Source organism: Gymnodraco acuticeps, unplaced genomic scaffold (assembly GCF_902827175.1).
Source record: "Gymnodraco acuticeps unplaced genomic scaffold, fGymAcu1.1, whole genome shotgun sequence".
Lineage (NCBI taxonomy): Eukaryota > Metazoa > Chordata > Actinopteri > Perciformes > Bathydraconidae > Gymnodraco > Gymnodraco acuticeps.
In genome coordinates, this window is record NW_022991827.1 from 2,630 (window position 1) to 15,320 (window position 12,691).

The 12,691-nt window shown below is 44.3% G+C and overlaps 2 protein-coding genes across 3 annotated transcripts; both read right to left on the reverse strand.

Moving 5' to 3' along the window:
- Window positions 1–1,975: 1,975 nt before the first annotated feature.
- LOC117535336 (molybdopterin synthase catalytic subunit) lies at window positions 1,976–8,655 on the reverse strand. Of its 2 annotated transcripts, none has more exons than XM_034199786.1 (5): window positions 8,531–8,655; window positions 3,990–4,101; window positions 3,754–3,910; window positions 3,433–3,556; window positions 1,976–2,065 (listed from the first exon to the last, which is right to left on the reverse strand). In XM_034199786.1, exons 2-5 carry the CDS (start codon window positions 4,099–4,101, stop codon window positions 1,991–1,993), a joined length of 468 nt encoding a protein of 155 aa, XP_034055677.1. In that variant the 5' UTR covers window positions 8,531–8,655; the 3' UTR covers window positions 1,976–1,990. The 2 variants fall into 2 exon arrangements, with proteins under 2 accessions (XP_034055677.1, XP_034055676.1); XM_034199785.1 differs by lacking the exon at window positions 8,531–8,655 and adding an exon at window positions 6,610–6,738.
- Window positions 3,988–11,757, reverse strand: LOC117535337 (molybdopterin synthase sulfur carrier subunit). Its single transcript, XM_034199787.1, has 4 exons — window positions 11,495–11,757; window positions 8,531–8,655; window positions 6,610–6,738; window positions 3,988–4,101 (listed from the first exon to the last, which is right to left on the reverse strand). Exons 1-3 carry the CDS (start codon window positions 11,504–11,506, stop codon window positions 6,612–6,614), a joined length of 264 nt encoding a protein of 87 aa, XP_034055678.1. The 5' UTR covers window positions 11,507–11,757; the 3' UTR covers window positions 3,988–4,101; window positions 6,610–6,611.
- Window positions 11,758–12,691: the final 934 nt, after the last annotated feature.

Here is a 12,691-nt window from a genome sequence, read left to right on the forward strand (position 1 = left end):
TCTAGCCAATCAAACCGCTGCTTGTGTGTCAGGGGCGGGAGATTCATGTGATTGGTTGTTGGTCGAGCTTCAGACACGCCCAGCTCCAAGCTTTTTTTTAAGCTGTAGTGTGGACGGGCCGTTATTTGCACACCGCGTGGCAAACATCTGGAGGGCTGCGGTGGAATGAGTGTGCGTTAAACATGCTGTAAAGTTCTACTATTTCTCGCATTGCTGTAGGACTGCTTAAGAGCAGAGGGAATGTTTTCCTCGTTATTATTGATATTAAAGTAACTTATTACTTGTATTAGCCAACTATAAACAACTATATCTTAGACATATCTTAAAAATGCCAAGGGTGTGTGGAGCTGTGTGTATTGAACTGATGGGGGAGGGGGCCGGAGAGAGGGAAGTCTATGCAGAAAATGTGTGTGTGTGGGCAGGCTACAGGAATGTGAGACAACGAACACCAGATGTGTTTGATTTGCCTCAAACTGAAGAGACTCTTGTTTCCGGGTCACCTCGGCTGGCTCGCGCTGATTCGCTGCGACAGGCTATCGTTTTTATATCTCCCAATGGATGGGCCCTATGGGAGGAGCCTCCAACACAACTCCTCCCCGTTGTTCTTACATGTATCCTGTTGTGTGCTTTGTCCGCTCTCTTTTCCTCCTGCTTTCAAGATAGTAAGGTCTCCCAGCACTGGGACCAGAGCAGGGGTACCCCTTTAAAGTGTACTAGGACCCGAGCAGGGGTACCCCTTTAAAGTGTACTAGGACCAGAGCAGGGGTACCCCTTTAAAGTGTACTAGGACCAGAGCAGGGGTACCCCTTTAAAGTGTACTAGGACCAGAGCAGGGGTACCCCTTTAAAGTGTACTAGGACCAGAGCAGGGGTCCCGTACCCCTTTAAAGTGTACTAGGACCAGAGCAGGGGTACCCCTTTAAAGTGTACTAGGAACAGAGCAGGGGTACCCCTTTAAAGTGTACTAGGACCAGAGCAGGGGTACCCCTTTAAAGTGTACTAGGAACAGAGCAGGGGTACCCCTTTAAAGTGTACTAGGACCAGAGCAGGGGGTCCCCTTTAAAGTGCACTAGGACCAGAGCAGGGGCGTCCCTTTAAAGTGTACTAGGACCAGAGCAGGGGTACCCCTTTAAAGTGCACTAGGACCAGAGCAGGGACGTCCCTTTAAAGTGCACTAGGACCAGAGCAGGGGTACCCCTTTAAAGTGTACTAGGACCAGAGCAGGGGTACCCCTTTAAAGTGTACTAGGACCAGAGCAGGGGGTCCCCTTTAAAGTGCACTAGGACCAGAGCAGGGGCGTCCCTTTAAAGTGTACTAGGACCAGAGCAGGGGTACCCCTTTAAAGTGCACTAGGACCAGAGCAGGGGCGTCCCTTTAAAGTGCACTAGGACCAGAGCAGGGGCGTCCCTTTAAAGTGCACTAGGACCAGAGCAGGGGCGTCCCTTTAAAGTGTACTAGGACCAGAGCAGGGGGTCCCCTTTAAAGTGCACTAGGACCAGAGCAGGGGCGTCCCTTTAAAGTGCACTAGGACCAGAGCAGGGGCGTCCCTTTAAAGTGCACTAGGACCAGAGCAGGGGCGTCCCTTTAAAGTGTATTGTTGTTGTTTACCATTAAAGCAGATGATTGTTTAACCCTTTATCTGGCTTTGAATTCCTTCTTTTATAATCTGACCAGCTCATCAAAGGACACGCGGAGCCGAGGTGGGTTTCAGACCACTCATTGCTCCAACAGCACGGACCAATTTCCCCAAATCTGTGGCTGATGATGTAAGGCGGGGCCTCATGTGACGCACACCTGCACACTTGCTCGCCCGTTCCACTCTTCGTTTTCCGAATGCCAGGAAGGATTCTTGCCTCGCTTCTGAAGGAAGACATGTGCTACCAAGCAAGCGTCCTCGAGATTGAAAAACACCCAGGAAAGCACTCTGAAACTCCCATCATGCATCTCTGTGTGCAATAAATCAAATTAACAGGGGAGAGTTTCATTATTATTTATTGTTTGTGGTTGGAGGCCCACGGACACTCAGAGTTCTCCTTCCAGCTCGCCTCCTGGGAGTCGTACACCTCCTGCAGGAGCACAACACATAAATATCAGGTGATAACAACAGGTGTTAACAACAGGTGTTAACAACAGGTGTTAGTAACAGGTGTTAACAACAGGTGTTAACAACAGGTGTTAACAACAGGTGTTAATAACAGGTGTTAGTAACAGGTGTTAACAACAGGTGTTAGTAACAGGTGTTAACAATAGGTGTTAACAACAGGTGTTAGTAACAGGTGTTAGTAACAGGTGTTAACAACAGGTGTTAGTAACAGGTGTTAACAACAGGTGTTAGTAACAGGTGTTAACAACAGGTGTTAACAACAGGTGTTAACAACAGGTGTTAGCAACAGGTGTTAGTAACAGGTGTTAACAACAGGTGTTGGTAACAGGTGTTAACAACAGGTGTTAACAACAGGTGTTAGTAACAAGTGTTAGTAACAGGTGTTAACAACAGGTGTTAACAACAGGTGTTAACAACAGGTGTTAACAACAGGTGTTAGTAATAGGTGTTAACAACAGGTGTTAGCAACAGGTGTTAGTAACAGGTGTTAACAACAGGTGTTGGTAACAGGTGTTAACAACAGGTGTTAACAACAGGTGTTAGTAACAAGTGTTAGTAACAGGTGTTAACAACAGGTGTTAACAACAGGTGTTAACAACAGGTGTTAACAACAGGTGTTAGTAACAGGTGTTAACAACAGGTGTTAGTAACAGGTGTTAGTAACAGGTGTTAACAACAGGTGTTAGTAACAGGTGTTAGTAACAGGTGTTAGTAACAGGTGTTAACAACAGGTGTTAGTAACAGGTGTTAGTAACAGGTGTTAACAACAGGTGTTAGTAACAGGTGTTAGTAACAGGTGTTAACAACAGGTGTTAACAACAGGTGTTATTAACAGGTGTTAGTAACAGGTGTTAGTAACAGGTGTTATTAACAGGTGTTAGTAACAGGTGTTAGTAACAGGTGTTAGTAACAGGTGTTAACAACAGGTGTTAGTAACAGGTGTTAGTAACAGGTGTTAACAACAGGTGTTAACAACAGGTGTTAACAACAGGTGTTAGTAACAGGTGTTAGTAACAGGTGTTAGTAACAGGTGTTAGTAACAGGTGTTAGTAACAGGTGTTAGTAACAGGTGTTAGTAACAGGTGTTAGTAACAGGTGTTAGTAACAGGTGTTAACAACAGGTGTTAGTAACAGGTGTTAACAACAGGTGTTAACAACAGGTGTTAACAACAGGTGTTAACAACAGGTGTTAGTAACAGGTGTTAACAACAGGTGTTAACAACAGGTGTTAGTAACAGGTGTTAGTAACAGGTGTTAGTAACAGGTGTTAGTAACAGGTGTTAGTAACAGGTGTTAGTAACAGGTGTTAGTAACAGGTGCTTCTCAGACCTTCTTCCAGACGGGCAGCCTTGCCTTCAGCTGTTCGACCGCCTGTTGCATCGCCTGCTGGCCGTCATGGCGATGAGGAGACGAGATCGCCATGACAACGCTGGCCTCACCCACCTTCACCCACCTGAGATGAGAAAATCTTAGCATTAGCAGTTAGCATCCGTAGCTTAAACACGCCTGCAGATTTACCACCGTTAGCATTAGCAGTTAGCATCCGTAGCTTAAACACGTCTGCAGGTTAACCACCGTTAGCAGTTAGCATCCGTAGCTTAAACACGTCTGCAGGTTAACCACCGTTAGCATTAGCAGTTAGCATCCCACCCCAGCCGGTGGTGAACGCAGACGTGCGTCACGCTGGGCCAGCGCTCTCTGATGACATCACACAGCTTCCTGAACTCTGATTGGGCCATGGGCTCGTACGCCTCATACTCCAGACCAATCACCTTCCTGCCGTCCAGCACGTCCTCCCGGGTCGTACCTGCACAGGTGAGAGGAAACAATAACACCATTAATAATATTAATGCTAATTATAATATTATAATATTCTATTTATTAACCTATAAACACTGAGGTGGCTCCACAGGAAGCGCTGCTGACGGCGTCCACCACTTCCTGTACAGACAGCCAATCACGGCGCAGCTTCAAGACGTCTCTGTGCGGCTCCACCATCTGGGGTCAAATATTATAAAGATTTAATAATGTAATCATACAGGTGTGATCCTACAGGTGTGTGCGAGTGTGTGTGAGTGTGTGTGTATGAATGTGTGTGTGAGACAGCAGGTGTGATTATACAGGTGTGTGTGTGTGTGTGTGTGTGTGTGTTGTGTGGGGTGTGTGTGTGTGTGTGACAGACAGCAGGGGGGTATACTACGAAGCCGGATGTTCTCTTAGAGGCTAACTTCAGGGTAACTCTGGGTTTCCGGTCCTACGAAGCTGGTTCTCTTTTTAGCGGCTAGATCTCCATGGTAACTGATGCTGAGCGGCTAACCTGCCCCGGAGCAGGTTAGGTTGCAGGCTAAGAGATCAACTCAGTGAAAGCACCGCCTGCTGACCAATCAGAGCTCAGTGTGCGGAGTTTAAAGCGATCAAGTCATATTACAGGAGAAAGGAAATACAGAAAAGCTGCCGTTGCAGGAAAGACGGCCGGCAACAATCAGCGACTGTGTGAACGTGAACATGAATAGAATATCACCTCCATCTTCAGAGCAATCTGACTATTATAACATTAGCGTTAAGAAAGCTTACTGAAATATCTGCCACAACATCAGTAACCGGATCAGAGTCACATTAAGTACAGTCCATATCACTTCATAATGTATCATCTCCTGATCTGAGTCAGCTGAGCCGTATCTGGCCGTGCAACACTCACAGCGTCACAGACTGGATGCAGAAGCATTATTTGAAGCAACACATTAAGTTGAGGAAACACTGGAGTCAAATGTAATGAAAGTCAGATGGTGTCTTAGACGGCAGTGATATCATAAAGCTGTTAATGTACGCATTCAAACACTTGTTCTGTTCCCAGCTGTGTTCACCTTGCAGGTGCAGCTCTGTGGCTTTGATCCTGGATCAAGTGTTTAAGTCCTGGATGTTTCAACTTTAACTTCTTCATATGTCTAATATTATAGTTGACTGTTCATTCAGGAAGTATGACGCTGCGCTGTCAGTGCGCTTCTCCCTGTCTGTGATTGGTCGAATGCTCCAGATACCACCCCTCTCATGTGAACACCTAACTAGATAGGACACGGCTGGCTTGAGCGATCCACTTGATAACCAGCGTCGTAGGACCGCTTAGCGAGAGCGCGTATGTTTTGGATTAGGCCAACCGGCTAACTCAAACTCATCCAGGTTAGGTTGAACCGGCTTCGTAGGACAGGCCTCAGGTGTGATCATACAGGTGTGTGTGTGTGACAGCAGGTGTGATCATACAGGTGTGATCATACAGGTGTGTGTGTGTGTGACAGCAGGTGTGATCATACAGGTGTGTGTGTGTGTGTGTGTGTGTGTGTGTGTGTGTGTGTGAGACAGCAGGTTTGATCATACAGGTGTGTGTGTGTGTGTGTGTGTGTGTGTGTGTGTGTGTGTGTGTGTGTGTGTGACAGCAGGTGTGATCATACAGGTGTGTGTGTGTGTGTGTGTGTGTGTGTGTGTGTGTGTGTGTGTGTGTGTGGTGTGTGTGTGTGTGTGTGAGACAGCAGGTTTGATCATACAGGTGTGTGGTGTGTGTGTGTGTGTGTGTGTGTGTGTGTGTGTGACAGCAGGTGTGATTATACAGGTGTGTGTGTGTGTGTGTGAGACAGCAGGTTTGATCATACAGGTGTGTGTGTGTGTATGTGTGTGTGTGTGTGTGTGTGAGACAGCAGGTGTGATCATACAGGTGTGTGTGTGTGTGTGTGTGTGTGTGTGTGTGTGTGTGTGTGTGTGTGTGACAGCAGGTTTGATCATACAGGTGTGTGTGTGTGTGTGTGTGTGTGTGTGTGTGTGTGTGTGACAGCAGGTTTGATCATACAGGTGTGTGTGTGGTGTGTGTGTGTGTGTGTGTGGTGTGTGTGTGTGTGTGACAGCAGGTGTGATCATACAGGTGTGTGTGTGTGTGTGTGGTGTGTGTGTGTGTGTGTGTGTGTGTGTGTGTGACAGCAGGTTTGATCATACAGGTGTGTGTGTGTGTGTGTGTGTGTGTGTGTGTGTGGTGTGTGTGTGACAGCAGGTTTGATCATACAGGTGTGTGTGTGTGTGTGTGTGTGTGTGTGTGTGGTGTGTGTGTGTGTGTGTGTGTGTGTGTGTGTGTGTGTGTGTGTGAGACAGCAGGTGTGATCATACAGGTGTGTGTGTGTGTGGTGTGTGTGTGTGTGTGTGTGTGACAGCAGGTGTGATCATACAGGTGTGTGTGTGTGTGTGTGTGTGTGTGTGTGTGTGAGACAGCAGGTGTGATCATACAGGTGTGTGTGTGTGTGTGTGTGTGTGTGTGTGTGTGTGAGACAGCAGGTGTGATCATACAGGTGTGTGTGTGTGTGTGTGTGTGACAGCAGGTGTGATCATACAGGTGTGTGTGTGTGTGTGTGTGACAGCAGGTGTGATCATACAGGTGTGTGTGTGTGGTGTGTGTGTGTGTGTGTGTGTGTGTGTGTGTGTGTGACAGCAGGTGTGATCATACAGGTGTGTGTGAGAGCCTCTCACCTTTAACCCCCGCTCAGCGGCGGCACCACGGCAACCTCGTCTCCGTCGCCAAGGGCAACTAGCTCGTCACCGATGGCCACGTACTGCTGACGTACCGCCAACACCACCTGATGCTGCAGCACACACAACCTGCACACACACACACATCATATACATCAGTGTGGCAGCGGGGGTCAGAGTGCACACACACAACCTGCACACACACATCATATACATCAGTGTGGCAGCGGGGGTCAGAGTGCACACACACAACCTGCACACACACATCACATCAGTGTGGCAGCGGGGGTCAGAGTGCACACACACATCACATCAGTGTGGCAGCGGGGGTCAGAGTGCACACACACAACCTGCACACACACATCACATCAGTGTGGCAGCGGGGGTCAGAGTGCACACACACATCACATCAGTGTGACAGCGGAGGTCAGAGTGCACACACACATCACATCAGTGTGACAGCGGGGGTCAGAGTGCACACACACATCACATCAGTGTGGCAGCGGGGGTCAGAGTGCACACACACATCACATCAGTGTGGCAGCGGGGGTCAGAGTGCACACACACAACCTGCACACACACATCACATCAGTGTGGCAGCGGGGGTCAGAGTGCGCACACACATCACATCAGTGTGGCAGCGGGGGTCAGAGTGCACACACACATCACATCAGTGTGGCAGCGGGGGTCAGAGTGCACACACACATCACATCAGTGTGGCAGCGGGGTCAGAGTGCACACACACATCACATCAGTGTGGCAGCGGGGGTCAGAGTGCACACACATCACATCAGTGTGACAGCGGGGTCAGAGTGCACACACACATCACATCAGTGTGGCAGCGGGGGTCAGAGTGCACACACACATCACATCAGTGTGGCAGCGGGGGTCAGAGTGCACACCACATCACATCATGTGGCAGCGGGGGTCAGAGTGCACACACACATCACATCAGTGTGGCAGCGGGGGTCAGAGTGCACACACATCACATCAGTGTGGCAGCGGGGGTCAGAGTGCACACACACATCACATCAGTGTGGCAGCGGGGTCAGAGTGCACACACACATCACATCAGTGTGGCAGCGGGGGTCAGAGTGCACACACACATCACATCAGTGTGGCAGCGGGGTCAGAGTGCACACACACATCACATCAGTGTGGCAGCGGGGGTCAGAGTGCACACACACATCACATCAGTGTGGCAGCGGGGTCAGAGTGCACACACACATCACATCAGTGTGGCAGCGGGGGTCAGAGTGCACACACACATCACATCAGTGTGACAGCGGGGGTCAGAGTGCACACACACATCACATCAGTGTGGCAGCGGGGGTCAGAGTGCACACACACATCACATCAGTGTGGCAGCGGGGGTCAGAGTGCACACACACATCACATCAGTGTGGCAGCGGGGGTCAGAGTGCACACACACATCACATCAGTGTGGCAGCGGGGGTCAGAGTGCACACACACATCACATCAGTGTGGCAGCGGGGGTCAGAGTGCACACACACATCACATCAGTGTGGCAGCGGGGGTCAGAGTGCACACACACATCACATCAGTGTGGCAGCGGGGGTCAGAGTGCACACACACATCACATCAGTGTGGCAGCGGGGGTCAGAGTGCACACACACATCACATCAGTGTGGCAGCGGGGGTCAGAGTGCACACACACATCACATCAGTGTGACAGCGGAGGTCAGAGTGCACACACACATCACATCAGTGTGGCAGCGGGGGTCAGAGTGCACACACACATCACATCAGTGTGGCAGCGGGGGTCAGAGTGCCGGCTGCTGGGGGGATGGAGAGGCTCAGACAGCTGATCAGAATCAGGTGATCAGACTCCCAGTAAAGCGTGTGGTACCCTGGTTCTGACACACTATATACATTACACACACACAACCTGCACACACACCTGGGGTGTCGCTGTAGCAACAGGCTCCAGAGGCCCTGGCTACTGATTGGTGTTGGCACGGCAACAAGCTCCTCCTCCTTCAGTCCGCTCAGCTCCGCGCTCTTAGCGAAGTACAGCACTGTCACCTGAGGTCATGTTAATAACATATGAGTTACATACTAGTTAATACATACTAGTTATTACATACTAGTTATTACATACTAGTTAATACATACTAGTTAATACATACTAGTTAATACATACTAGTTAATACATACTAGTTAATACATACTAGTTATTACATACTAGTTAATACATACTAGTTATTACATACTAGTTATTACATACTAGTTAATACATACTAGTTATTACATACTAGTTATTACATACTAGTTAATACATACTAGTTATTACATACTAGTTATTACATACTAGTTAATACATACTAGTTATTACATACTAGTTATTACATACTAGTTAATACATACTAGTTAATACATACTAGTTATTACATACTAGTTAATACATACTAGTTATTACATACTAGTTAATACATACTAGTTATTACATACTAGTTATTACATACTAGTTATTACATACTAGTTATTACATACTAGTTAATACATACTAGTTAATACATACTAGTTATTACATACTAGTTATTACATACTAGTTAATACATACTAGTTAATACATACTAGTTATTACATACTAGTTATTACATACTAGTTATACATACTAGTTATTACATACTGTTATACATACTAGTTAATACATACTAGTTATTACATACTAGTTAATACATACTAGTTATTACATACTAGTTATTACATACTAGTTAATACATACTAGTTATTACATACTAGTTATTACATACTAGTTAATACATACTAGTTATTACATACTAGTTAATACATACTAGTTAATACATACTAGTTAATACATACTAGTTATTACATACTAGTTAATACATACTAGTTAATACATACTAGTTATTACATACTAGTTATTACATACTAGTTAAAACATACTAGTTATTACATACTAGTTATTACATACTAGTTAATACATACTAGTTATTACATACTAGTTATTACATACTAGTTAATACATACTAGTTAATACATACTAGTTAATACATACTAGTTAATACATACTAGTTAATACATACTAGTTATTACATACTAGTTAATACATACTAGTTAATACATACTAGTTATTACATACTAGTTATTACATACTAGTTATTACATACTAGTTAAACATACTAGTTATTACATACTAGTTAATACATACTAGTTAATACATACTAGTTATTACATACTAGTTATTACATACTAGTTAATACATACTAGTTATTACATACTAGTTATTACATACTAGTTATTACATACTATTATTACATACTAGTTAATATCATACTAGTTAATACATACTGAGTTATTACATACTATTATACATACTAGTTAATTACATACTAGTTATTACATACTAGTTATTACAGACTAGTTATTACATACTAGTTATTACATACTAGTTAATACATACTAGTTATACATACTAGTTATTACATACTAGTTAATACATACTAGTTATACATACTAGTTATTACATACTAGTTAATACATACTAGTTATACATACTAGTTATTACATACTAGTTTATTACATACTAGTTATTACATACTAGTATACTAGTTAATCATACTAGTTATTACATACTAGTTAATACATACTAGTTATTACATACTAGTATACATACTATTATCATACTAGTTATTACATACTAGTTATTACATACTATTTATACATACTAGTTATTACATACTAGTTATTACATCTAGTTATACATACTAGTTAATACATACTAGTTATTACATACTAGTTAATACATACTAGTTAATACATACTAGTTATTACATACTAGTTATTACATACTAGTTATTACATACTAGTTATTACATACTAGTTAATACATACTAGTTATACATACTAGTTAATACATACTAGTTAATACATACTAGTTAATACATACTAGTTATTACATACTAGTTATTACATACTAGTTAATACATACTAGTTATTACATACTAGTTAATACATACTAGTTAATACATACTAGTTAATACATACTAGTTATTACATACTAGTTATTACATACTAGTTAATACATACTAGTTAATACATACTAGTTATTACATACTAGTTATTACATACTAGTTAATACATACTAGTTATTACATACTAGTTAATACATACTAGTATTACATACTAGAGAGAGAGATCTATGGAGACATGTCTCATCAGAGAGAGATCTATGGAGACATGTCTCATCAGAGAGAGATCTATGGAGACATGTCTCATCAGAGAGAGATCTATGGAGACATGTCTCATCAGAGAGAGATCTATGGAGACATGTCTCATCAGAGAGAGAGTGACCACTCCCTACCTTTTTACCTAATCCTAATCTTCCTCCCTCCCAAAACCCCAAAACCTCTCCTACTGTAAGAAATTAAAATCAATGTTGATATGACGTAATTTAAATTAAATACAGAGTTTTAATTTAAAGCAGTTGTATTCTGAAAAAAACGGAAGTTCACACTTTTATTCTGAAAATTATTCATTTCCGGTTAGCATTAGCATGTGGCTAACGTTTTGAAAACCGTGAATTGAAGGTGAAATGACATGTGATGTTGCACACTAAACACACTGGGATTAACACTCATTTATTGACGCTGAAATAACGTTTATCAGGGAATGTTTAAATAACCACAGACATCATAATTATATATATATATATTAATAACATAAGATATATATGTTACTTTTGTGACTGGGTAAGTAGTAGTACACAACACGGGAGTCGGGAAGTCACGTGCCTCAAAGGTTGAGCTCCCGCCCACGTTGAGCTCATTGAGGCATTGCGCACTGCATTGAGGGGTACTCAGGTGATCAGGTGAGCTCTCGTGCTCTCAGGTAAACTCACCTGTGCAGTCATGAAGAAACTTGAAGATTTTCCTCCAATTGTTGACAGCTGACTTCCGGCTCCTCTTCTTCTTCTTTTATCTCTAATGACGTTTATTTGAGATTTCCCGCCACCTAGTGGACCGGAAGGCCATTATTCTTCCGGCTCTTAATGTAAATAAACCTTATTATTTTAATCAGTCAAATATGGGGTTATCCAAAGCTTTTAATCAAAGGATTATTTATATTTTCGGCTTTGATTTGAAAGGTTTATTTTCCTAAATCTCCACAAACGGTGTGTTTTATTCTGGAAAACCCTCCCAGAAGTCGGTGTGTTTTATTGTGACCCCCCCCCGGAAGTGTGTGTGTTAGCTGTTAGCTTGACGCCGGTGCGACAAAGCTCCGAATCCTCTGTCGATAAACAGCACTTTGTTCCTCTTCTCGTCGCTAAAGCCTCTAACATGAGAGACAGGACGGCCTGACGGAGACTAGCCGACCCACCGGGGCTCCAACAGGTAACAAAAACCCTCTACATGTCCCGGTTCAAACAGTGAAGCTAAGCTAGCTCGATCACTTTACCTTTATTTACCCAAATCCCGTTAAATCACGTTTTATCCTCACTTCTCCCGCACTAATCCCGTTACCCTTGGCGTGACGTCACTCTAATAACCCGTTAATCAGCTGATCAACACATTCTCAGGTTTGGGGGATTCTTACAGCGAGCATCGCGAAGTCTCGCGAGATCAGTTTAGCTTATTTATTATCCCCTGGTGTTCTGTAGCTTCTGACCCGTCCCCTTGTGTTCTGTAGCTTCTGACCCGTCCCCTGGTGTTCTGTAGCTTCTGACCCGTCCCCTGATGTTCTGTAGCTTCTGACCCGTCCCCTTGTGTTCTGTAGCTTCTGACCCGTCCCCTGATGTTCTGTAGCTTCTGACCCGTCCCCTGGTGTTCTGTAGCTTCTGACCCGTCCCCTGATGTTCTGTAGCTTCTGACCCATCCCCTGGTGTTCTCTAGCTTCTGACCCGTCCCCTTGTGTTCTGTAGCTTCTGACCCATCCCCTGGTGTTCTGTAGCTTCTGACCCGTCCCCTGGTGTTCTGTAGCTTCTGACCCGTCCCCTGGTGTTCTCTAGCTTCTGACCCGTCCCCTTGTGTTCTGTAGCTTCTGACCCGTCCCCTTGTGTTCTGTAGCTTCTGACCCGTCCCCTTGTGTTCTCAAGCTT

Coding starts and splice junctions, on each gene's coding strand:
- LOC117535336 (XM_034199786.1), bottom strand. CDS start 4,101: ATGGTGGAGCCGCACAGAGACGTCTTGAAGCTGCGCCGTGATTGGCTG. Junction 3,911..3,989: donor AGCCACCTCAGTGTTTATAG/GTTAATAAATAG, acceptor TCACCTGTGCAG/GTACGACCCGGGAGGACGTG. Junction 3,557..3,753: donor TGCGTTCACCACCGGCTGGG/GTGGGATGCTAA, acceptor TTCTCATCTCAG/GTGGGTGAAGGTGGGTGAGG.
- LOC117535337 (XM_034199787.1), bottom strand. Junction 6,739..8,530: donor TTGCTACAGCGACACCCCAG/GTGTGTGTGCAG, acceptor GTGTGTGTGCAG/GTTGTGTGTGCTGCAGCATC.